Source organism: Aspergillus stella-maris, assembly GCF_047715825.1.
Source record: "Aspergillus stella-maris strain CBS 113639 unplaced genomic scaffold BDV14scaffold_24, whole genome shotgun sequence".
Taxonomy (NCBI): domain Eukaryota; kingdom Fungi; phylum Ascomycota; class Eurotiomycetes; order Eurotiales; family Aspergillaceae; genus Aspergillus; species Aspergillus stella-maris.
In genome coordinates, this window is record NW_027396818.1 from 213,836 (window position 1) to 236,510 (window position 22,675).

The window sequence follows — 22,675 nt, forward strand, 5'->3', positions numbered from 1 at the left end:
CGTTTGCTTCGGAGCAGATATACTCGAGTTTGTACAATGTCAACCACAGTCATCATGGAGAGGGCTAAATTGCACATTTATGTTTTTTGGTCGAAGCGAAGCCACTTTTTGCTATGATTACTGTATTCACTAAATACCTAAACGCCACGGCAAAACAGGAGCTATACAACATTCACCGGGAGTACCAACTATGCTTTGTGGAAAGGAGGACAAATATAGACAGTTAATAGACAGTTAATATCATTAGAACAATTATAATTCGTGTCGCTGACCAGTCACCAGCGAGGAGTCCTGCATCCTCGTCCACCGGTCCGAGCCTGATAAGTTCCGAAATCGACCTCCGCGTCGTAGCAAAGTTGCTTTTATACTGATTGCGTAGTCATGGGATCGTCATAAATCCTCGTGAATCTCTGATTATCTGTAGGTAATTACTGGGAAGGTCTTGCGATCCATTACGTTGATTTGATACTCAAAGATTCCCGTCACGGTTGCGATGTACCTAGAAAGCCAGAGTCAGTCTGCTACTGCCAGGAAAAGAAGGAAATGTTCTCACAGTGTTCGTCCGTCGGCACCAAATCCAAGTCCAGCTGAACTACTTGGATCCGGATCGCGGCGCCCGAACCCAAAGCTACGCTCTGGCAAGTCGTTGATCACGCTTCGAATCCACCGGGGAGAACGCGTATGGTCAACGCCAAACGAAGGCTGTTGCGTGTATCGCTGCTCACGCAAATGGCTTCGACTCAATGTCTCTGCCTCTGCCTCGTTATATAGCTGCCGCTGTCGTCGAAGGCGCTCGGTGGCCACAATGTTCTGTCTCAATGTATGGTGGACATCCTGAAGATTGTCTTGCCTTTCACCTTCAGCACGCCTATGGGCAGATCGAGATCGCTGGTGGTTTCTCCGACGCGGGAGCGGACCTGAAGTGCCACTAGAGCCTGAAGAGCCGAAATCGACCGAGGGTCTAGGATGAATCGGACGAGGTCGAAGACCATTACCATTTTCACTGCCAGAGGTGGTTTGTTCACTAGAGCTTGGTTCCGTAACGTGGGCTGGATGGTCCAAAGCGGCAGACCGCAACTCCCCGAGCGTAATAGGCCAATTAGGGGTGAGAGTCGGTTGCGGTTCAGGAGTTGAGCTATCTCCATCGCCATTGCGGGCTCTTGCCTCATGGTTGGTCTGCGACACTATGACGGGTCGAGGCGAAAGGGGTCGGAATGGTCGGTTTGCTCCTCCTGACGGAACTGAGGGTCTTGGATGCAGACGTGAAGGCGGAACGTGATTACCTCTAATCAAGCCCGTCAGGGAACTAAGTCGGTCTCGCTCATTACGGTCACTTGGGTCAGTCAGACTGTCGTCCAACCTTGACGTCCAGCGGCTCGTGTTGAGAATTTCAACTAATAACCTATCTCTTTCGGACAGGTTTTCTGCCAGGCCTTGTAAGAAACTGTCGCGCAGTGGTGAGTGAGATCCTCCTTCAGTGCGATCATCTGAATGTGTTTCGACCGAGTCGAGAAGTGCGCGTGCGTCAAGATCGTGTCGCGATTCGGGTGAGCCGTGACTATCAAGGTCGAATCCCAATCCCATTGATTCTTCGTCAATGATAGGTTCCGTCTCGACTTCCTCGATGGTTGGCTCGTTTACATCTAATTGAAGAATCTGCCTGCGAATGAAGGCCTGGCGGACATCTGCAATCCCAGCATGCCCTCTATCTTCCAGCCATACAAGAAGATCCCATGGTTCAGGCGAAAAGGTCATACAGCGCACAGCACCCCCACTGCAGCAAGGCCTCGACGAATGAAAATGACAAATTATCGGCGTCTTGTCGGACGGCGACACGGCGGGGTCCTGGATGTGACCGACGTCAAAGACAGTAATAACTCCTGATTGCGATCCAATCGCGCAGAATCTGTTGGACTGCGAGAACGCAATGGTAAAACAGCATTTGTCTTCGATCCTCGGGCCGATCTCCATCTCAGTGCTAAGAAGAAGCTCTAGCGTCCAGCCACTCATCTTTCCGCCATTGTCGGTTGGAACAACGGTGCTAAGGTCACGAGTAATCCCATAGAAATAAGCACTAGGCTCGTCACCCACCGCAGCCAGGATACTAGAGTCCGGTGAGATGATCGCATAGTTCATGCATGCTGGATGGTTTAGTTTTTTCACGATCTTCGAGCGTGTGATCGAATATATTGTCACAGTCTTGTCGTTGTTGCTGCAGTACGGGTTAGCAGGCTCTCGTACAAGTATGTGAGTTGATCATCATACCTGAGAACCGCAACATCTTCGTCTCTGAAGCCCTTGTCGTCACCAGGCAAACGGTGAATCGTCAGAGAGTTTACAATGCTACCACCGAACTTATGCAGTTGAACTTCCGGTAGTTGGCTCCCAGTTGAGCTGGTAGGTGTCTGCCCAGCCTCTGTTGACGGCCACGGCGAGTTTCTCTGCGGACTTTCGAGATCAATCGGTAAGGCGCTATCCACATCCGCCGGTCGAGCGTTTGACCTATCGCGAGAACCACGCGCGCCCCGGTCGGAAAGCTTCACAAATGCACACTCGCCATTGTTGGATCCGCCGATGCCAATCCAGCCGTGTCCAGCGGCAAGGCACTTGGGCTCAAACGGGATCACAGCAATAGTCTCCCGTTTCCGCGACGAAATGTGTATTGAGTAGACCACTCTATCAACAACAACGTAGATTCTATCTCGATCGGCGGTGCTGATGTAGTGGCGAAGTTGTTGGTGGCTATGGAATGTCAGTCCACAAGCCGACTCAGTGACAATTGACCAGACTCAGGGTGGGACAGACTAGTTGGGAATTCTGAAAGGGAAGAAACGGCGCTTTGTGGGGAGAACGAGAGAATCTGTTGGGTGATACCTGTTTCAGATCATGGGGGTTAGCAAACAAGATCACCCCGAGTAAAATGGGATGTTGTAAGGGACTCACGACAGCGCAGGATCCGTAGTCATGATGAGAGACGGTCACGGCCAAGGTAACATTGTTGACTGTCGCAGTTGAAGAGATATCGTCGTTGGAGGCGGTGGACAACGAAGCAGCAAGGTGACAGCGAATATGGCCTTGGAGACGAGTGTGTTCTACCTAATCAGTAGAAGAATGACTCGAGATTGTTACCCAAACCTCCAAAAGTCAAGATGCCCGAGAGAATGGCATGGGTGGGTTCAGTCCAAGGTTGCCGACTGAACTTAGGAACATGCGTTTTCTTTTCTTCAGATCTTTTGCTGTCCGCTTGGTGTCGTGCAAGGAAGAAACGAAAAGCAAACCCCAGACAGCCCCGGTCTTTGGGCGAGTCCTGATGTTACGAGTTCGGAGGTCAAGGGCCTGGATGTTGGACGGATGACGTAAGACTTGCTTCTCGATCCGGGGAACTTGTAAGCGGCGAACACGGCGCAATACAGTGTCATGCGGTCGATGAGTACTTTATGTAGTATTCGAGTGGTTAGTCACTTTTTAGCCCAGTCTCTCTCTGAAGTATTGTTGTGGTCGCTTCACTTATGCTTAAAGATCTGCTTTTCAGGTTCGTGAGCCGTGTGATCACTTGACCATGTGAGTGCCAGAAGTACACCAACTCTGTGCATGAACAATGTCACCATCATCATCAGTCTATTCAAGCCAGGATTCCCTTTGTGAGAATCTCGATCACAACTAGTCTGATCTCGACTGGAGCTCTAGTCAAATACAAGAATAGGTCAGGTTTTAAAACTGCCGGCGACTCGGCTGAACTGTATACATGATCGACAGTATATATATTTGAGCTAGCATGGTGAGGAAAAGAAACGGTAACCCTCGAATCTGATTTGCGAATGACACTTGACATGAGAGTCGAGCAGCACAGAGAAAAAAAAGGTGTTCTACTAGATATTGAGGCAGCATTTCCACATACCCCGGCAACATCAAAATCTTCCATCCAGGCCGAGCTCGCTGCTCTGTGGCGATAGAACGGAGTAGATGCGGCAAAGCCTCGGTCGACCTCCCGTAGCTTGAGTCACGTGTGCAAGTCCGCAAAACTTTTGGAGCTGGAAAGACAGAGGCGCCGCGGTCGGATATTGTTGGTATTTTGCACTTTTACATGACAGATGTCTGCATACAGGTCAAGCAAAGCTCCATCCCAAAACTCGCCAGCTGGAAGATGCTAGCATCCACCGGAAGCGCAGAGCATTGTCGAGCTGCAAGATCGGCTACCAGGCGGTCAAAGGAATAGCTCGATCGGCTGTGGTGTGATTGGACCAACAGGGGATTCTACCAAGTTCGACGAGTCGAGGACGGGCCGAAGCTCTCCGCGCAATTTCCACTAGTCGTGTCTCTTTTCTTTGCCGTGTCCCCTTCCGTCAGTTTCTTCCTCTTGAAAAGAAGCTCAAATTTTCTTCTTCACCTCTCCATCTCTCCATCCTATACCCTCCTCCTGTCCATCCTCTGCTCCCTTCGATTGAATCGATTGGGGTCTCTTCTATAATCTTTTTTAATTTCCTGTATTATTTTTTTTGCCCTTTCTCTCTAATTCCCCATCACAATGTTCTCGTCGCGTCTCTCTCGCGCGGTAGGTTTTACCCCTGCAGTGTTGGCCAACAACGACATCGATGCTGACCTGGTGTTTCATCTACTATAGCTCCCTCGCGCTGCTCCCTTCGCTCGCGCTCCCACTTTCAGACTCCCTTCCACCGCTGCTCGGAGATGGAACTCAACGGAAGAGAAAGTGAAGGGCCAGGTCATCGGTATTGACTTGGGTAAGTTGGCTGCAGCTCGTGCCATCTTCGCTATGCATCGCTAACAAAACCATGCAGGTACCACCAACTCCGCCGTTGCCGTCATGGAGGGCAAGACCCCTAAGATCATTGAGAACACCGAAGGTAAGCTGCCGCCCTGACATCATTTGCGCGAAAAGCATTGCGCGTTGAGCTTTGAGCTAATTAATTCTTAAAGGTGCCCGCACAACACCCTCCGTCGTTGCTTTCGCCCAGGACGGCGAGCGTCTCGTCGGTATTGCCGCTAAGCGTCAGGCTGTTGTCAACCCCGAGAACACCCTGTTCGCCACCAAGCGTCTCATCGGTCGCAAGTTCACCGACGCTGAGGTCCAGCGTGACATTGGCGAGGTCCCCTACAAGATCGTCCAACACACCAACGGTGACGCCTGGGTTGAGGCCCGTGGCGAGAAGTACTCTCCCGCTCAGATTGGTGGTTTCGTCCTGAACAAGATGAAGGAGACTGCCGAGAACTACCTCAGCAAGCCTATCAAGAACGCTGTCGTTACCGTCCCTGCCTACTTCAACGACTCTCAGCGTCAGGCCACCAAGGACGCCGGTCAGATCGCTGGTCTTAACGTCCTCCGTGTCGTCAACGAGCCCACTGCTGCTGCCCTCGCCTACGGTCTTGAGAAGGAAGCTGACCGTGTTGTCGCTGTCTACGATCTTGGTGGTGGTACTTTCGATATCTCGGTTCTTGAGATCCAGAAGGGCGTTTTCGAGGTCAAGTCCACCAACGGTGACACCCACCTTGGTGGTGAGGACTTTGACATCAACCTTGTCCGCCACATCGTCCAGCAGTTCAAGAAAGAGTCCGGCCTTGACCTCTCTGGTGACCGCATGGCTATCCAGCGTATCCGTGAGGCTGCCGAGAAGGCCAAGATTGAGCTCTCTTCTTCTCTCCAGACTGAGATCAACCTTCCCTTCATCACTGCTGACGCCAGCGGTGCTAAGCACATCAACCTCAAGATGACCCGCTCTCAGCTTGAGTCTCTTGTTGACCCTCTCATCAACCGCACCATCGACCCCGTCCGCAAGGCCCTCAAGGACGCCAACCTCCAGTCCAGCGAGATCCAGGACATCATCCTTGTTGGTGGTATGACCCGTATGCCCAAGGTCACCGAGTCCGTCAAGTCTCTCTTCGGCCGTGAGCCCGCCAAGTCTGTCAACCCTGACGAGGCTGTTGCCATTGGTGCTGCCATCCAGGGTGCTGTCCTTGCTGGTGAGGTCACTGACGTTCTCCTCCTTGATGTCACTCCTCTCTCTCTCGGTATTGAGACACTCGGTGGTGTCTTCACCCGTCTGATCAACCGTAACACCACCATCCCCACCAAGAAGTCCCAGACCTTCTCCACTGCTGCCGACTTCCAGACTGCTGTTGAGATCAAGGTCTTCCAGGGTGAGCGTGAGCTCGTCAAGGACAACAAGCTCCTCGGAAACTTCCAGCTTGTTGGTATCCCCCCTGCCCACCGTGGTGTTCCCCAGGTCGAGGTCACCTTTGACATTGACGCCGACTCCATCGTCCACGTCCACGCCAAGGACAAGTCCACCAACAAGGACCAGTCCATCACCATTGCCTCTGGCTCCGGTCTCTCCGACTCTGAGATTCAGTCCATGGTTGATGATGCCGAGAAGTACGGTGCTCAGGACAAGGAGCGCAAGCTCGCCATTGAAGCCGCCAACCGTGCCGACAGCGTTCTGAACGACACTGAGAAGGCTCTCAAGGAGTTCGAGGACCGTCTCGACAAGGCCGAGGCTGAGCAGATCCGTGAGAAGATCAACACTCTCCGCGAGTTCGTTGCCAAGAACCAGTCCGGCGAGCTTGCCGCCACCGCCGAGGAGCTCAAGCAGAAGACCGACGAGCTCCAGACCGCCAGCTTGACCCTTTTCGACAAGATGCACAAGGCTCAGTCCGAGCAGCAGCAGCAGCCTCCCCAGGACGGCCAGGGTGAGAACAAGCAATAAATGTACCAACACCATATTTGACCGCCCTACTTGATTGGAGCGGTCGACTGTATTTTTTACCATTTCCCCCAGTTGTTTTTCTAGATATGATCTCCTTTTTTTCTCTGCATTCTGTGTATACATACTCTGATAGGGTTGTTTAATGTGCCCTTGTCTCGGTGTACGGGTGTTTTTCCTTGATTGTGTTCTCATTCTCCTTTGTCAGTCTCCCGCTGGCTTCATACCCTTTGATCGGGCAAGCGTTGGATGGGATGGCGGATTTGCCTACAAATTTGTAACTTAATGATATTACGGCTTTGGGACCACAAAAGCAAGCATGATGTGGTGGACTTGGAGCGTGTGGGTTAAATAGAACAGGAAATTCTCCTCTCGATTCATAAACTGGTCCTCGAACTGTAAAGACTACAGAATAGACAAGGTGGCACACATGGCAGGCAAAACACGAACTCTGCCCAGTTTGAAGCAACAACAACCCCGTAAGGCCACAACACCCATAAACCAAACCAAACCAGAACCAGCAACGATGCTCAAGCCTCCAGTAGTCCAATTCTGCCTGGACCACCAGACTCCAGTCCACCACCGCCTCACCTTGAACTTGGTCTTACTCTTAGTCTTCACATCTTCACAAACCCACAACATCCAACGTTTCGACTCGCCAGCCTAGTGGACTAGCACGTCGTAGCTCGCGCCTAACAACTCCGGGCTGTCTCCGGTTGGTTTGAGATATGGACCCATACATCCATCAGGTCAATCACTCGGAGCCTGAACAGTCAGGCTGCTGCTTAGGCTTTGCTGAATGCTGATGCTTTGGCTTGGGCGCTGCTGCTTCGGGCCCTGGACGTTGGTTTGGTCTTACTACTCTTACTGCTCGCTCTCACTCTCACTCTTACATTCGGATTTTCAGCTACTACTACTAGATGGAATTGGAGACGGATCAAGGACGGGACCCTTCACCCTGGACTAGTATGTAGTAACACGCAACCGCCACATGTAGATTCTCCGTGACCATAGGTACCCCATCGGAGGCAAAGTCCATCCAATTCAAAGCCATACAGACGCTGCCGCCCTGTACATTTGCCCTTTTAGTGTAGTGCAACTGGTTGGCCTTGACGGTGGGCGGTGATCGTGATGGTGTTCTGCGCTGTGTTGGCCTTGCCGCCTTGCCGCCTTGCAAGCTGCCAGCTGTTTCGCGAGTGGGTTCAGAAGTTCAGCTCATGCTCGAGTTCCTGGGGAGAGTTTAGTTCGATCTTCAAGTTGGAGGGTGGTGGCGGCTGGGCCGGCTGGCGCACTGGCGGCACCCACTTTGTTTTGAGTCCCTACTTGGGTGAGGCGTCGTTGGTTAGGTCTGGTAGGGAGTGCATGCACTACAGTACAATGTAGCAGTACTAGTCTCGTTGCTGTAACTGTAAGAGACTGAGATGGACATGGAGATGGAGAACGAAATGCATGCAGAATCCCTGTTGTCAAATTGTCATGTTCAGCAGAACCTGCAGGACAGCGGAGCAGACTGGGCTGCAGAGTTAGGTTAGACAGACGGACATTCAATTGAATCAATAGTGTGTTCCTTGGAGTTTTGGATTGATCGCATATCGAACGAGTCCGTTTTGGACAATACTAGGTACACGCAGTACTCACATGACCCCGGAATTGGGTTTCAATTCCAGAGTCCAGGCGGTTGGAAACTTTAGTTTAATCGCCTTATGTGCGAGTCAGTCTAGTCTAGATCCAAGAGCAAGCAAACAATTGAGAGATTTGACAACCAGATCATCACAATAATACCTTCCATTAGGTACGCGACAGAAGAACCATGTATCCGTCAGCATGAGATAAATATTGCAAAGTCAATTCTGATTGCCCACTGGCACTGATCCAGCCAAGGGAGGTACTTCTGCTATCGGCGGCGTACAGAAGTGGCTCTTCTCCACTGGTCGAGGTGCAGAAAGTGTGCAGCCCAGGAGCAAATCATTGCTGTACACAAATGCAGTCCAAACCTTCAACAAGACTGGATTGGGAGGGGAAGGGAATGAGGAGGAGAGAGTTAGTTAGTTGCCTTGCTTGATACCTTATGATTACTTATTGTTGTTTGTTGCAGATACATCTCCAACTCCAGCGACAAGTACCGACCATGTACCGGGTACTTAGTCGATACTTCAAGGCTAAATAAAAAGTATTCCACAGAATTCCATTCTATTTCTTCTCCCGCGACTGAGTTAATTTGAAGATCATTTAATAATAATAGTCTTCCCTACCGTGGAATCCACTGGCCGGCCACTAGTTTTTTGTGTGGTCTTCCCCACTTGGATTATTACACAATTTCCAGTAAAATGTTCCCGTGTTTCCTGGAGATGAAAACAGAGTTTCGAGGAACAGCAACCTGAGAACCAAGACTGAAGACGGATAGATAGTCTGAATCAAAGACATTCTGAATCTGCACTCCACATGCATGGATCCGAGGCGACCGAGTCAGAACTCAGAAACGCAAAGCGAGTTAGAGCGCGTCTGGCTGTTCTGCTGTGATTTAGAGTGTTACACATCGTAGTAGATCATCTGCTTCTTATTGGTGGAGGGGGACTAAAAATAAATAGAGACAAAGTGTTGAGAGATGTCCCCTACTTTACCAGATGATTACTTTCAAGTTAGATGCTTAACAGAGTTTACTGTTATAACACTCAAGTCAAGAATATCCAATTGGTACTTGTCAAAAGTAATCAGGTACAGTGAGTCAACAGAATCCTGATTCCAGGTACATTGTTGAGTGACTGTGTTTGTCACTAGTGCGACAGGAGTGGGTTCCAGATCCATAGAACGCCCCTATTAAAGCCAACAGCACCACAGTCAGCCTGGACTTGGAAATAACAGGATCAGAGGCTGGTGGAGAAGAAATAGCTAAAAAATAGAAAATGAAAATAGAAAGCTGCAGTTATTGTGTGATTGAGAATCTGAGATGGAAGACTGCAACTGCATGCTATCAGTAATATTGAACAAAACTGGGACAAGAGAATAATCCAGACAGAATACTCCGATACAGTAGTGAAGCCATCCAGTCAAAGGCTGAAAAGCAAATCCATGGCTTGAATGAGCGCAGACTCTCACTGGTTTGAGCAAGTCACTAGTTCACTAGCAGCTGCTCTAGTTTGCAGCCTGGAAGAACCTCCAATCGATCGTCTTGTCCGACTTTCTCGACGGGCCTTGGCAAGGGTCTTTTCTCGCTCTCTGCTTCTTTTTCCTGTCACCTTCAGTCCTCCTCTCTCCTCTTGTCTTTCCCTTTCTCGTTCCATACAGCTCGCCCGCCAGAACCTAATCCCTTGCTTGGCCGTTGCTTTTCTCACCATTCGCTGGCCGGCAGAGAAGACAACGGGGAATTCTCCTAGTCTTCTCTGAGCGCAAGAAAAACGGGCGAGGTGCAGCGCGCTAACTAGCACTTTGTTTTTCTCTTGTTCACTGTGACTTCTGCAATACCTTGCTCTGACTGTGAGTACCTACTACTTTGCTTCCCCTCTCTTCCTCAGCTCTCTCTTATCAAGCTTTCCTTTCTCCTTGAGTTGGGTTTCCTTGATTTCTCCGACTGTCATTATCCGTTGAGATTACTTTTCCTCGCTGCTCGCAATTATTTCCCGCTCTCCAGCTACATCCCTCCTCCACCTCTAACTTGTACTTGCATTCTCGTTATACACCAACTAGATGCTAGCCAACGAACCCAACGCTGTATACTAACCTTGTGCCCACCTAGCATTTTATCATGACAGTCGCTGCACCCCCAGTGCCTCCAGTGCACGAGAATGGCATGAATGGCAGCATCCCCGGACACCATGTCAACATGAGTCTTCCTCGTTTCCATCCGATTGCTATGAACCCTGGCCAGCCAGTGCCCCCCGAGTCCATGATGCATGGTCACCAGCCCTACCGCCACTATCCTCCTCCCATGCAAGAACAAGGCCCGCCAGTCCCTCCAGGACCCCCAGGACCGCCCACACCCAACGGCCCCGGTATAGACCATATCGAGGCTCGTCTAAGGCAACTGGAACATGAGGAAGTCGCTCGTATGGCGGCTCGTAGCCACCTGCTTGCTATCCGGAAGCGCGAGGACGAAGAATTCCGTAGGATGACCGAGCACGCTGAGGTAGAAGAAGAGGTATGGTAAATGCGTTCAACAAGCATAGATTACATTCTGATTTATATTCCCCTCAAACAGGAACTGCGTAGACAACGCAAACGTCTAAAGCGGGAGTCTATGGGCCTCTACAACCCCAGTCTTGAATCACCCCCTCTCCGTCCTACGCCGCCCCGCCGTCTATCAGAAACCAACGCTGCCACTACTCTCGCCTTCCTCCAGCAACAAACTCCTCCTGAGCCCCGAAATCTCGTCCCTCCGCCTCCGCAAGCCCATGTCCAACCTCCTCACCCGCAACATATGCACCATGATCCTACCGGCGCCGGTTCCATCCGCCGGAAACAAAAGTACACTATCAAAAATGTTGAAGCCTGGGGCGAGCGCCATGGCCGGCCAGCAGCGCATGACCCGTCTGGAAGAGCCCTCTGGAAGCGTCCGTCAGACGGTAGCCTAGTCTACCTTACGTGCCCGGTCTCTGGCTGCGGCAAGGCAGACTTTGTAACTCTTCATGGCTTCATGTGCCATTTGACCAAGAAGCACAAGGACCGCAGCCTAGGCAGCCAGTCTCGCGCTCTTGAAGTCTGTGGCGTAGTCTTCGACCCCGCTGCACCCCTCCCCCCAGTCGCAAACGGGCACCGTGCATCAACAGAGGAGAGCCGCCTTGACCAAGCCACAGACCAAGACGGGTACCCGCAGGACATGGAGTACTCGACCGGTTCAGATGACGAGAGCGCCGTGCATTCCGTCGTCAAGACCGAATCATCAGATACTAGATCGCTTGCCCCGCCGGGAGCTCTGCTGACGCCCTCTGACGAAAACCCACCCGCCAATGTACCCATGCCTACCGCCCCTCCAGCACCCCAACGGACCAACAGCTCTACCAAGCAATCCATCTCTTCTATCATCGATCGCGACCCCGAGCCTGAACCCAGACTCCACGATCACACCGTCTCTCCGCTACCACCTATCTACCACGCTCCTCCTCCCCCCCATACCACTGCCGACGAAGCCGAGCGGAAACCAACACAGCCCGCGCCCGAGTCGACAGAAAATAAGGAATACGCCGAAATCAAATAAATCCGGTCCAACTCAAAACAAAATGGGACTCGGCATCATACATACAAACATACATACATACGTGGACCAATACTAACTACTTACTCATCATTGAGCATTGCATTGCGTTGCCTTGCATTGATTCGTTGCCTTTCGATTCTGCATCTTGCATCTGAAACCTTGCATTGTCTGTCCAACTTGAGCATTGAGCATGCTGAGTCTGTATCCGAGTCTCCCTGTCAATACCCTATTGTAACGGTATAATCTGGTGGAACGCTCTAAATAGTGTTCCATCTCTAATAAATAATGTTTATATACGGCCATTTCTATTTCCTTCCTACTAAAGGGTATGTACTCCAGTATATGTACATGTCTCTTGTAGAGACAGATTTTCCCCGAAGTAGCCACGAAGTATGTGAAATGATTATCTACCTCAAAACCAAAGCATGAACCAAATACCCACTCCCACCACCTAACCCCAACCCACCCTCAACTCTCAAAACATCATCAGCTAGCCTAAACACCCTAAAGTACCTCATTGTTTCCCTTAGCCAAGCCTCGAATACATCCGGCGAGCGCTGCTGCTGCGCGATGATGGCGACCGTGGGGTTCCGAGTCGAAGATGAAGAAGACGATGGCGAAGAAGACTGGGAGCGTAATCGCGCGACATCAGCGCATGTTCGGACGAAGGGGGATATCAGGGCTTCGTTGTAGATGCAGTCGCAGGAGAGGAGGAGGTCGAAGCCTTTGTCTGCCTCTTCTTCTTCGTCGATGTTGTTTGTGGAGGTGGAGGTTGAGGGCGAGGATTGGATTTGGCTTTTCAGTGTATCAGGGATATCCGTCTCCCAGTCCAGCGATGTGAATGTTATATTTAGATGACCGTGCCCGTCACCACCGTCGTCATTGCCTTTCGACTGCTGCGATTTCTTTCCTTTTGATGAACCCTTCCCACCGCCTCCGACTTTCTTCCCAGATGTCTTGGGAGGGTTCGCTTGGAGATTCGTGCGGAATAATCTATGGACGTATTCCTGGTCTGTCGCGAGGTAATGCCCTGTCCCTGACCTGGGCTCTAATAAAGGGGCGAGGCATAACGCCGTTAATGCGGATATTCCGCATCCTAATTCGACGATTGTTGATGAAGAAGTGAGATATCCTTCTCGCCAAAGCGGGTTCGAGGAAATATCTGAGAGCCACGATGCGAAGAGGGGGTTTATTTTCCAGAGAACTGTAGCCTTATTAGTCTTGAATCTCAAGTCTTGATTTAGATAAAAAAAGTGATGGGAGGAGACGGCTCACCTGCGCCTGTTGTTCCGCCTGCCCGAGATGACGAGAGGAGGGTCGGAGATTGATGGATTGTGTACTCATTATCGTGGATTGAGAGGTCGATGGTTGAGGCCTTTGAGTCGACGAAGCCGAGGTTTGAGGAGGGGATGTCTTGGGAGAAGAGGAGGAAGGATTCTACAATTTATCAGTCACTGTCTGGTATACTTCCTTGGGTACATATGTAGCTGAATTATGTTGGCTGTAAGTGGTGCGCTGGCTTGTGGGACGAGGGCATTGACGTACCCTCTTCGGCATCTTCTACTTCTTCTCCAATATTGGAGAGAAACTTGACTGCGTCTTCCATCCCTAAGTAGTCCTTTACTATGTTGTCGAAGTAGATATCTGAACGATCTCTGGATGAAGCTTTTCGTCGGCCCACGATCTACAGTTTGTGATTGGCTAGTAGCCGTGGAGTGGTTAGTCATCAGCATCCACCCAAGCCTCCCGTCACATGACGTCCGCTTTGTTGTTCGTTGTTCACTTCGTATCATCATCACCATGCCAGATCCATCTCTGCAGACCAACAATGCAGCAAGTATAGACAGCTGACCTCATTCAGAACGATTGCCCAGTAACTCTCTTCACAGCTGGCGAACAGCAACTGGTCAGGCCTGGCTGACCCAAACCCACGACGATCATCCGCCTATCCACGAGGCTCTAACTGGCTCAGTCATAGCGCGCCTAACACGGTTCGAGACGGCGTTGGGGCTAAATTCCCAACAGAAGCTCGACTGCAAATGGGAGGCTGTCTAGCAGATTACCTCCGAGGAGGATGTGTAACCGTGCAGTCTGTGCCTCTTTGATCGGGGCGAAATCAGAAGCTCGAGACCGGGGTTGTTCCTGCGCTGGACCGCGGCTGCAATGCTGCTCTCGTTTAGTTGGGTTTGGGGCTTTCTGGGCTTTCTGGGCGTTTGCCGTGGGACTGAAGACTGCAGGCGGCAGAGAACAATGACTTTGCTTTGTTGGACTCGAGTCTGCAGGTGTCAAAGACAAATAGATTTGGAGATCTGGGATGTAGATCGAATATAGCTGCAAGATACGCTGTAGTTACTCCGTAAATAATAGAGAGTAGTGTGTTCGGGCACAAAGCAGTGACGTCTCAGGGCCGGAAGCAGTGCCGCAGCGCCCAGCCACAGTTCTCTTACCCAAAGGCAGTGACTTCATCGCGGCAACCCAGAGCGATCCAGACACAACAGCTCTTTTTGCTTTCACCTCCCGCTCCCTCATTAAGCCTCCTCGTTCCTAGCTCCTAGGCATTATTTCCCCCTCTCTTCCCCTTAAATCACTCTCACCCTCCCCGCATTTCACTCGCGACCTTCGTATCTTGTTCCCATCGTCGGTCTCTACCCTCCTGACCTTGGCAGTCGCGACAGCTCGACCTGCGTACGTGCACTCCCCCACAGTCCCTGAATTCAAGACCATGACGCAGCTCTAACATTCACAATCTCTTCCAGAATTCATTTCCATTCTTAATCCCCTCGATCCCTACGAACCCCCTGAATTACCGCCACCATGTCGAAAAAAGAAGGCGTCCTCCACCCGCGCATGTCCAAGAAGGGCCCCTTCACCGTTGAAGTCCCCGGCGTCGAGCCCGTCCAGGGCGAGACCATCCCCCGCCGTCTCCCCATTGCCAAGGATGGCCTGATCCTGCGGCCAGCCGAGGACCTAACGACCATCTACGATGCCTTCCGCCGCTCCGCGCGCATCTTCGGCAACTCCAAAGCGGTCGCTAGCCGTCGCCTCATCAAGACCCACGTTGAGACCAAGAAGGTCAAGAAGATTGTTGATGGGCAAGAAACCGAAGTTGACAAGGAGTGGACTTACTTTGAGAAGGGGCCGTACAAGTACAAGAGCTTCATTGAGTATGAGAAGTTGGCGCTCGAGCTTGGTAGTGGATTGCGCAAGATTGGGTTGAATAAGGAGCATAAGGTTCATCTTTATGGTGCCACGAGGTGCGTTTGCTTCTTGGAGGACATTAATCGCAGCTGCTGACAACAGGTTTTTGCAGCGCAAATTGGCTGGCTATGGCTCACGGTTCGTATCCCCCGATCTGGTTGAGTTTTTTGACACACGATACTAATTGACTGAATAGGTTGTACATCTCAGTCTTTCACCACCGTTACCGCGTATGATACACTGGGTGAGGAAGGATTGGCGCACTCCATTGTCCAGACTGAGAGTGACGCTATTTTCTTGGACCCCGTTCTGATCAAGTCGCTGGCGAACGTTCTGGACCGCGCCAAGTCCATCAAGCACGTTATCTGGAACTCCGACGAGGACGTCAAACAGGAGGATCTGGACCGCCTGAAGACTCAGTTCAGCTACCTTAACGTTTTGAGCTTTGAAGAACTCCGCAAGCTCGGAGAGGAGAACCCCGCCGAGCCTGTTCCCCCGACTCCAGAAGATGTGTGCTGTATCATGTACACCTCTGGCTCGACAGGCCCACCCAAGGGGTGAGCAGTGACCGGCGACCCTTGAAGGAATATAGCTAACGATTTCCGCACAGTGTCCCTCTAACCCACGGAAACATCGTCGCAGCGAGTACGTACTCAATTCTTAGTCGTGAAGCTTGGAGCTAACAATGCACAGTGGCCGGTATTCACGCTATCGTTGGCCCCTACATTGGTCCCTCTGACGCCCTACTCACCTACCTCCCACAATCGCACATCCTCGAATACATGTTTGAGAATCTTTGCTTGTTCTGGGGTGGCACTATGGGTTACGGAAACCCGCGTACACTTTCCGACGCTTCGATGCGCAACTGCAAGGGCGACATTCGCGAGTTCCAGCCTACTATCCTTGTCGGTGTCCCTGCTGTCTGGGAATCCGTGAAGAAGGGTGTTCTCAACAATCTGAACAAGAACAACGCCATCGTGAAGAGCCTCTTCTGGGGCTCTATGTCTGCAAAGAACTTCCTGATGACCACTGGGTTCCCCGGCCACACACTTGGTGCTTGGTTCTTCGACAACGTGATTTTCAAGAAGCTGAAGGACGCGACCGGTGGCCGTCTGCGCATCATGATGAACGGTGGTGGTCCGGTCTCCAAGGAAACCCAGAAGTTCCTGTCCATGGCCATTGCTCCCATGATCAGTGGCTACGGTTTGACGGAGACCGCAGCCATGGGTGCCCTGAACGACCCAGGCGCCTGGAACTTCAACGTCCTCGGTGAAATCCCCGCTTGTGTCGAGATCAAGCTCGTCGACTTCCCAGACGCCGGCTACTTTGCCAAGAACAACCCGCCCCAGGGTGAAATCTGGATCCGCGGAGGCAGTGTCTCAAAGGAGTACTTCAAGAACGAGGAGGAGACCAAGAAGGCCTACGCCGAGGGTGGCTGGTTCATGACCGGCGACATTGGCGAGTTCGACCACAACGGCCACCTCCGCATCATCGACCGCAAGAAGAACCTCGTCAAGACCCTTAATGGCGAGTACATCGCTCTTGAGAAGCTCGAGTCCGTCTACCGCTCTTCCCCCATCGTCGCGAACATCTGCGTCTACGCCGCCGAGGACCAGGACAAACCCGTTGCCATCATTGTCCCCGTTGAGCTTGCGCTCAAGAGCCTCGCCAAGGAGAACGGCATCGAGGGTGACACTGTCGAGACCCTCGTGCACAACGAGAAGCTGAAGGGTATTGTCCTCAAGCAGCTCCAGACCGCCGGTCGCGCCAGCGGCCTCAAGGGTATCGAGATCATCAGCGGCCTTGTCCTGTCTGATGAGGAGTGGACTCCGCAGAACGTATGTCTTTCATTCTTATATCTCCGCTATATCTTTAGCAATGTACTAACCTTGTAACTTATAGGGATTCATGACCGCCGCTCAAAAACTCCAGCGCAAGAAGATCGTTAGCAAACACCAGAAGGAAATCGACCAGGCCTACAAGAAATAAACTTGTTTCCTCGTTACGCCTACCCTGCCTTATCTTATCGATATACCACCACCCACCCCTCTTAGCTTCCTTCAAGAGCAAAGAGCAAAGCATTCACCCCAGCGAGCGAGCATATGTCATGTTGATGTTACGCAATGTTGATGTTGATGTAGCCACGCACGCCACGAATGAGCTTCTTACCCCCGTCACCTTCACTTCCCGCTGATATACCTTTTGCGTTTCCGTTTCCGTTTCCTTCCTGTTTTGAGTTGAGTTTACTTGTATCCCCAGTTCGGCTTATCTCATTATCTATATCTACCTTACTTTAGTTCAATGTATGATCTTACATATACTTCTTACTGGACTGTCTTCCTTTGCACTGACTGACTGATTGAATATATATTACCCTCCGATTTCCGCCGAGTCGAGTCGCGTAAATAGAATATGAGCGGCCCCATTCTACATTTCAAGACCGCCAGGTCCATCCCTGCCCTGACCTGTTATCAAACTATCTTAATTGTGAATGGTTGCTGCATGGAGAGTCAAGTGAGTGGAGGCGCTGTGCCGTTTACCACCCCTGCCCTAGGTGTCGACCTCGCTTTGTCATTACGCCCCTGTCAACTAACTTAGCTAGGTAGGCAACTAACTTGATATAGCATCCTGGTTCCCACCCGCGGATATTTGTTGTCACGAGAGCTCTTTTCATCTAAGTTCTCCTGGTATTGTCCTAACCTGTCTGATTTCATTTCATTTTGTTGTTGAATGTGACGCTGATACCATACACTATGGCTCTTAGCTATTCTACCATCACAGTATGCCAGTTTCGACAAGAACTTCGAAGTTTCCACTTCTGCAAATAATGTCCGGAAGCTGCCTATCTCCCGTTCCGGTGGGGATACTAACCATCCGCTGTCCTTGTAAAGGGTTTACGGGAATGTCTAAGGATGGACAGCTAGATATTATCTGCGAAGCATGTCTTCATCCACTTGCCCAACATGGAGTTGCAAGTTCAGCAGAAGTTGATTCAACCCAAAAAGGAAGCAGCCAGCTGAAAATATGTTAGTATGTTCCTAAATCATCTAATGGCATAACTAACAATGTTTATATAAACAGCTTCTATTCTTGATCAATATCTCAGTCCTCGATCGGAGACAGTCTTAAAACTCGCCGATTTTGTTGATTCGCAGAAAGTTGTGTATGTGCGAAGGACTCCTGCCAGTGGAAAAACAACACTGGCTTAACTACTACAGCAGCATTATAAGGTCATGAAGAAGAAATCAGTTTTGATTGAGACATGGGACGAGCTTAAGAACTACCCTTTACCAGGACATAACTCCCACCCCCACGCCTGGGGCAATCTCGACAGAATGTTACGGGCAAGAGTTGATACAAGTATGGATTATCTAACCCTGGGGACTATCCTTATCATCGACGAGGCCCAAGGAACTTATTTGGATACTCCCTTCTAGAATTTGGTAATCAAGCCATGATTGTCCCAAGAAGGCCTAGATATCAGAATCTGTCTTTTCTGCTGTTACGGGAGCCCGTTGAGTGGTGTTGACAGGGACCTCGATACTGATATCAGCACTTTGACGCCTGCACATTTCAACCCAGTTCATTGTGTGACGTTAACTGCTCAGTCGATGGTCTTTTCTTTATCTGATCAGAATTCATGGATGCTACAGAGCGATATAGCAAACCCCCGCTTTTAAGAGAGGTTTACCCTCCTTCCAGACGCCGAAGATTATCTTTTCTTGTTGACAAATAAACACCCGGGTGGTCTCAGCTCTGTCTTAAAGTACATTCATAACGTAAGTTCCTTTATTCTAGTTAAAATACTGCTTATTTTCATGCTCCTTGACTAACTAAGTTTACTTTAGTTTTATTATCATGATCTCAAGAGCCGTAATTTATCTGTTATATTAAAGGAGCACGTGGTTGACAGCTTGAAATGGGATAAGGATGTCTGGGACATGCTGGCTCACGAGCCAATATCACGTTCACTGCCTCAAGGGAGTCGGCTCACCACAGAAGTCGAAAGCCTTCTCGCTAAGGTTTTGGAGGAAGGAAATGTACCATGCGAGTCGAACAAAGCGGTAGAAACATGTTACAAGTGTGGATGGTTGCACAAAATGCAAATGCTTGGAGAGGATTATTACAAGTAGGTTTATGTGCTTCCTTCAAGACTACAAGAGAAGCATGTGTCTTTAAATTCCCACTCCAGATATATCAACCACATTATTCTAACTATTTCTAGGTGGATTAAATACTACATCACAAAAAGTGCAAAAAGCATACCCTCAGAATTCCAAAACCTACAAGATCTAACTCTTGCAATATTACAAGAGTTCTCAAGCCCAAATCTAAGGCACTCAGCCCATGGCAAGACAATGTCGAGCGGTGCACAGCCAAAACCAATTGAGGCACAATATCAAGACGAGTTCTACTGGTGTTTTAACAAGACAGCTGGTAGAGGTGTGCCAGTCTGCACCAAATGGTCTAGGACCGCAGACGGTCGAGTCGACCTCTGGATTCCTGGCCAGAAATGGGCAGTGGAGTTTGTTCGGGAGCAAGACCAAATCAAGGAACACATTCTGTGGTTTAAGAAGAATGGCCAGTATTGCCTTTGGCGAGAGGATAGTATGATCCAGGATTGGATAATCGTCAATTGTACTACTACTTCTCCGCCGACACTTGGTAAGCATACTCCCGCCTTATATTCGCTGTTGGCTCAGCTGATATAAGGGCAGGGTACGACTTCGAACAGACAAAGCTTATCCATGCAGTCTTCAAGAAAGATTATGCAGAATTGGAAATTCTTGATAATCAGGGAAAATTTTTACAGACTTTTTTTTGCACAATTGAGTATCTGGTGCTGCATTTGGTACAGGCAAAAGGGGTGTGGTAACTAATCAGTTCTGCTTACGATGGTTATGGGATGTAGTTTGAAGTTCCTAGTGAGTCATTGCCAAGCGATTAACTAAAGATTTTCACATCGATTTTTTTAAATCAATTTTGAAGCTATTCAGAAGCGCCTTGAGGCGCCTAAGAGCGTGCAGGGTTTCTATCTACCTCAATGGCAATCATGGCACGGCACCTTGCTGGCATCATTCCCATTTATCTTAGTAGATAACCGTTATTGAGCCTTTCAGTTCTCGTCTAAAACCTGCCTGAGGCAATCAAATAATCGACGTGTTCTGCGAAAAGGCCACCCACAACCGTGCCCTTTTCACCGTCACCTAGATATACTCCGTATATATATCCTATAAAAGAAAGCGGTGTCACGAAGCAGAATTCGAATATCGCCGACAAAAAGGAAGGAGCTACACCCGGCCACCATCACAGTCGCACCTTCCAGTTAAGTCTCAATTGGCAGAGGACGACGTTACGTTTAATTCCGCTCTATACAGAGATATACACTGTGAAGCTTTAGTTAACTGGAGCGAGTGCTAATTGTCGGCCCAATTCCTATGTTATAACGTCGACAATCGCAAAACAAGATGTCGCTTTGGAGGTACGTTTACTGACTCAACCTACTGCTCCAACTATCTACTTTATACTTCCCTCTTCATACCTCAATGAAACACATTATCATGCATAAATACCCCAAGCCAAAGCCCCGCTGACAAATGGATCTGCAGCTCCTACAAGGGCCTCACCCCCAAGACCCGCGCGTTATTCGGACTCGGAGTTATGGCGTGGGCCTCGATCGGACTTTGGGCGCAGCCGCAGGTTGAGAAGACGATGGGGATGGTCCCGACGGCGGAGGAACAGGCGGAGCTTGAGCGGAAGATGGCGGTTCGGATTGAGAGGGTGGAGAGGGAGTGAGGCTGCTCTGTGTGAGATGGACTTGACACTTGACTGCTGGGCTGGTTTATCCGTCTTGAGAGAGGGAGGCTTGACTGGCTGTTATACGCCATGGTCATTCTTTCCATAGCGCTGGGAGGATGCCGCACCATCGGAACGGCGTTTTGGTGCTTGTCTGGTGTCTGGACATGTTATACCACTATCGGACTTGGGATTCCATGACTTACTGGATTTGTTGTGCAATTGCAATTGACTGACTCATGACCGGAGGACGGACTTTGTCCCGGTCGAGGACCTTCAAGATCCATTCCAGAAGAAAAAGGCGACAAGCATCAGACCCATCAGTCTTATCAGACCGGAGAAAGAACCCCGCCAAAGCATTGTTGGATAGGTAGCTCATGGATACGGCATCATCCGTCGCAAAAGTGCAACTCATCGTCCTTTGTCCACGACTCGCGGAAAGGATGCCCCGCGCCGCCGCCCCTGGCTGGTCGGAGATTTGTTGACGCGACACAACATCTGAGAAGAACCGTTTGTGAGATGATACACGACTTGGTTGACAAGTAGTCTAATCTCGCAGAGAGTTCGTGAATGATTCACGATCGGCCTCGGAGCATTTTACTAATCTCACGCGTTCTTTGAAAGACATGTATGTTTGACTATTTGTTCCAGAGTAAAAATTACGATGGCTGAATTTTTGAAAATACATCAGACAAGCATGGCGATGGCCTCCTTACTGTAATACGGGCCTCGGCAGCCTGTAATGAAAGAAGACCTCCACGTAATCATCCACCCTGCCTCGTCGGCTTCCGGAAGCTGGAGACGCCGGGATTTGATCTCGAATTCCGCGAAGACAACCTCAGATTAGGGCAGGGATCAGCGATCTGACACCTTGAAGCATGGGTTGCCTCAGGGCCGACTGCCTTTTGTCCTCCAGGGTTGCATCTGCTCGAGGCTCAAGCCCCCCTCTCTGGAAATAATGCAGAATTGATAGGCAGGGGACCGGACGGGTGGGTCGCTGCTAGGGGCCAAAGCTCATAGCAAATCTGATCTGACGATCCTGCAAAGAGCGAGAAAAAAAATAGAGGCACCTCGTTATTTCTAAGACATGGCAGTAGAATCAAGTTTCGGTGTGCCGGGACAGACAGGGAGTGGTTGCCGCAGTCACACGACAGGTTGACGATTCCTGGGGTTTTATCTTTCCAACGGTAGCGGCGCTTTACTGTTGGTTATCGTTGGCAGTCTATTTTCTTTGACCCTCGGCGACCTGCAAGTCTTGCGCTTGATTCATTCAGTTGGGTCCTTGACACCACCCTTGTACAACGTGCATAATGGGCTAGGCTAGGGGAAGCAGTCCCGCATCACGAGTCTCCTCCACTGCATATAGTAAGCTCTCATTAGCTGTTGACTGAAGGCCGATTTGATGGATCGCGCTAGGGAAGAAGTAAGTGCGATACGTAGATCAACTGTTCAACGCGTGAGCCCCAACTCCAAGAACGCATGCTTGACTGGCGAATGTGGAGGTTGGACGATCGACAAATAGGCGATAGACGAGTATTTCGCTCACGCGCATGCGACTGGGTTTACGCGCCTTCTCGGGTTCGAACGGACAAAACGTAAACTCCGTCCGAGGACATGTCAATTGAAGTGGTCGAAGAGAGGTGGAGATGCTGGAGCCTGGGAAAGGGCATCGGGGAATCGGAAATCTTGCGCGGACGATGGTCGGGGAAATAGTTGTAAGAAAGAAGAGTGGTGTAGGTAGTCGACTAATATGACAAAGGCTATACTTGGAGCT

The 22,675-nt window shown here is 50.4% G+C and overlaps 8 protein-coding genes across 8 annotated transcripts; 6 read left to right on the forward strand and 2 right to left on the reverse strand.

Moving 5' to 3' along the window:
• Positions 1-61: 61 nt before the first annotated feature.
• Positions 62-3,095, reverse strand: BDV14DRAFT_53789 (uncharacterized protein). The gene is made up of 5 exons (XM_073776985.1): positions 2,944-3,095; positions 2,806-2,874; positions 2,266-2,742; positions 554-2,212; positions 62-499 (listed from the first exon to the last, which is right to left on the reverse strand). The coding sequence occupies exons 1-5, from the start codon at positions 2,964-2,966 to the stop codon at positions 415-417; spliced, it is 2,313 nt and encodes a 770-aa protein (XP_073628607.1). The 5' UTR covers positions 2,967-3,095; the 3' UTR covers positions 62-414.
• Positions 3,096-4,321: 1,226 nt separating this feature from the next.
• BDV14DRAFT_53782 (Hsp70 family protein) lies at positions 4,322-7,029 on the forward strand. Its single transcript, XM_073776984.1, has 4 exons — positions 4,322-4,552; positions 4,622-4,739; positions 4,797-4,862; positions 4,936-7,029. Exons 1-4 carry the CDS (start codon positions 4,526-4,528, stop codon positions 6,717-6,719), a joined length of 1,995 nt encoding a protein of 664 aa, XP_073628608.1. The 5' UTR covers positions 4,322-4,525; the 3' UTR covers positions 6,720-7,029.
• A 512-nt stretch (positions 7,030-7,541) lies between these two features.
• Positions 7,542-8,115, forward strand: BDV14DRAFT_172465 (uncharacterized protein). Its single transcript, XM_073768590.1, has one exon. It carries the CDS (start codon positions 7,848-7,850, stop codon positions 8,097-8,099), a length of 252 nt encoding a protein of 83 aa, XP_073628609.1. The 5' UTR covers positions 7,542-7,847; the 3' UTR covers positions 8,100-8,115.
• Positions 8,116-9,962: 1,847 nt separating this feature from the next.
• BDV14DRAFT_54009 (uncharacterized protein) lies at positions 9,963-12,111 on the forward strand. The gene is made up of 3 exons (XM_073776988.1): positions 9,963-10,190; positions 10,450-10,851; positions 10,912-12,111. Exons 2-3 carry the CDS (start codon positions 10,459-10,461, stop codon positions 11,905-11,907), a joined length of 1,389 nt encoding a protein of 462 aa, XP_073628610.1. The 5' UTR covers positions 9,963-10,190; positions 10,450-10,458; the 3' UTR covers positions 11,908-12,111.
• On the reverse strand, positions 12,111-13,747 carry BDV14DRAFT_54027 (S-adenosylmethionine-dependent methyltransferase). Its single transcript, XM_073776989.1, has 3 exons — positions 13,453-13,747; positions 13,183-13,344; positions 12,111-13,111 (listed from the first exon to the last, which is right to left on the reverse strand). The coding sequence occupies exons 1-3, from the start codon at positions 13,511-13,513 to the stop codon at positions 12,315-12,317; spliced, it is 1,020 nt and encodes a 339-aa protein (XP_073628611.1). The 5' UTR covers positions 13,514-13,747; the 3' UTR covers positions 12,111-12,314.
• Positions 13,748-14,556: 809 nt separating this feature from the next.
• Positions 14,557-17,432, forward strand: faa4 (long-chain fatty acid-CoA ligase FAA1). The gene is made up of 7 exons (XM_073776990.1): positions 14,557-14,592; positions 14,664-15,161; positions 15,218-15,243; positions 15,302-15,662; positions 15,716-15,750; positions 15,799-16,943; positions 17,008-17,432. Exons 2-7 carry the CDS (start codon positions 14,722-14,724, stop codon positions 17,092-17,094), a joined length of 2,094 nt encoding a protein of 697 aa, XP_073628612.1. The 5' UTR covers positions 14,557-14,592; positions 14,664-14,721; the 3' UTR covers positions 17,095-17,432.
• Positions 17,433-17,780: 348 nt separating this feature from the next.
• BDV14DRAFT_172481 (uncharacterized protein) lies at positions 17,781-20,041 on the forward strand. The gene is made up of 8 exons (XM_073768591.1): positions 17,781-17,830; positions 17,858-18,131; positions 18,187-18,272; positions 18,324-18,465; positions 18,574-18,719; positions 18,789-18,884; positions 18,954-19,234; positions 19,331-20,041. Exons 2-8 carry the CDS (start codon positions 17,888-17,890, stop codon positions 19,815-19,817), a joined length of 1,482 nt encoding a protein of 493 aa, XP_073628613.1. The 5' UTR covers positions 17,781-17,830; positions 17,858-17,887; the 3' UTR covers positions 19,818-20,041.
• A 532-nt stretch (positions 20,042-20,573) lies between these two features.
• On the forward strand, positions 20,574-20,901 carry BDV14DRAFT_199745 (uncharacterized protein; the record flags this gene model as incomplete). The annotated part of the gene is made up of 2 exons (XM_073773347.1): positions 20,574-20,587; positions 20,715-20,901. The coding sequence occupies 2 exons, from the start codon at positions 20,574-20,576 to the stop codon at positions 20,899-20,901; spliced, it is 201 nt and encodes a 66-aa protein (XP_073628614.1).
• Between the last annotated feature and the right edge of the window lie 1,774 nt (positions 20,902-22,675).

Excerpts from the sequence above, each read along its gene's own strand:
- BDV14DRAFT_53789 (XM_073776985.1), bottom strand. The coding sequence starts at position 2,966 with ATGACTACGGATCCTGCGCTGTC. Across the intron at positions 2,875-2,943 it reads ACTACGGATCCTGCGCTGTC|GTATCACCCAACAGATTCTC; the intron begins GTGAGTCCCTTA and ends GATCTGAAACAG. Across the intron at positions 2,213-2,265 it reads GAAGATGTTGCGGTTCTCAG|CAACAACGACAAGACTGTGA; the intron begins GTATGATGATCA and ends CCCGTACTGCAG.
- BDV14DRAFT_53782 (XM_073776984.1), top strand. The coding sequence starts at position 4,526 with ATGTTCTCGTCGCGTCTCTCTCGCGCG. Across the intron at positions 4,740-4,796 it reads GGTCATCGGTATTGACTTGG|GTACCACCAACTCCGCCGTT; the intron begins GTAAGTTGGCTG and ends AAAACCATGCAG. Across the intron at positions 4,863-4,935 it reads GATCATTGAGAACACCGAAG|GTGCCCGCACAACACCCTCC; the intron begins GTAAGCTGCCGC and ends TAATTCTTAAAG.
- BDV14DRAFT_172465 (XM_073768590.1), top strand. The coding sequence starts at position 7,848 with ATGGTGTTCTGCGCTGTGTTGGCCTTGCCGCCTTGCCGCCTTGCAAGC.
- BDV14DRAFT_54009 (XM_073776988.1), top strand. The coding sequence starts at position 10,459 with ATGACAGTCGCTGCACCCCCAGTGCCTCCAGTGCACGAGAATGGCATG. Across the intron at positions 10,852-10,911 it reads ACGCTGAGGTAGAAGAAGAG|GAACTGCGTAGACAACGCAA; the intron begins GTATGGTAAATG and ends CCCCTCAAACAG.
- BDV14DRAFT_54027 (XM_073776989.1), bottom strand. The coding sequence starts at position 13,513 with ATGGAAGACGCAGTCAAGTTTCTCTCCAATATTGGAGAAGAAGTAGAA. Across the intron at positions 13,345-13,452 it reads AGTAGAAGATGCCGAAGAGG|AATCCTTCCTCCTCTTCTCC; the intron begins GTACGTCAATGC and ends GATAAATTGTAG. Across the intron at positions 13,112-13,182 it reads AGGCGGAACAACAGGCGCAG|TTCTCTGGAAAATAAACCCC; the intron begins GTGAGCCGTCTC and ends ATAAGGCTACAG.
- faa4 (XM_073776990.1), top strand. The coding sequence starts at position 14,722 with ATGTCGAAAAAAGAAGGCGTCCTCCACCCGCGCATGTCCAAGAAGGGC. Across the intron at positions 15,244-15,301 it reads TTGGCTGGCTATGGCTCACG|GTTGTACATCTCAGTCTTTC; the intron begins GTTCGTATCCCC and ends TTGACTGAATAG. Across the intron at positions 15,663-15,715 it reads TCGACAGGCCCACCCAAGGG|TGTCCCTCTAACCCACGGAA; the intron begins GTGAGCAGTGAC and ends ATTTCCGCACAG.
- BDV14DRAFT_172481 (XM_073768591.1), top strand. The coding sequence starts at position 17,888 with ATGCCAGTTTCGACAAGAACTTCGAAGTTTCCACTTCTGCAAATAATG. Across the intron at positions 18,466-18,573 it reads ACGGGCAAGAGTTGATACAA|AAGGCCTAGATATCAGAATC; the intron begins GTATGGATTATC and ends GATTGTCCCAAG. Across the intron at positions 18,720-18,788 it reads CGTTAACTGCTCAGTCGATG|AGGTTTACCCTCCTTCCAGA; the intron begins GTCTTTTCTTTA and ends CGCTTTTAAGAG.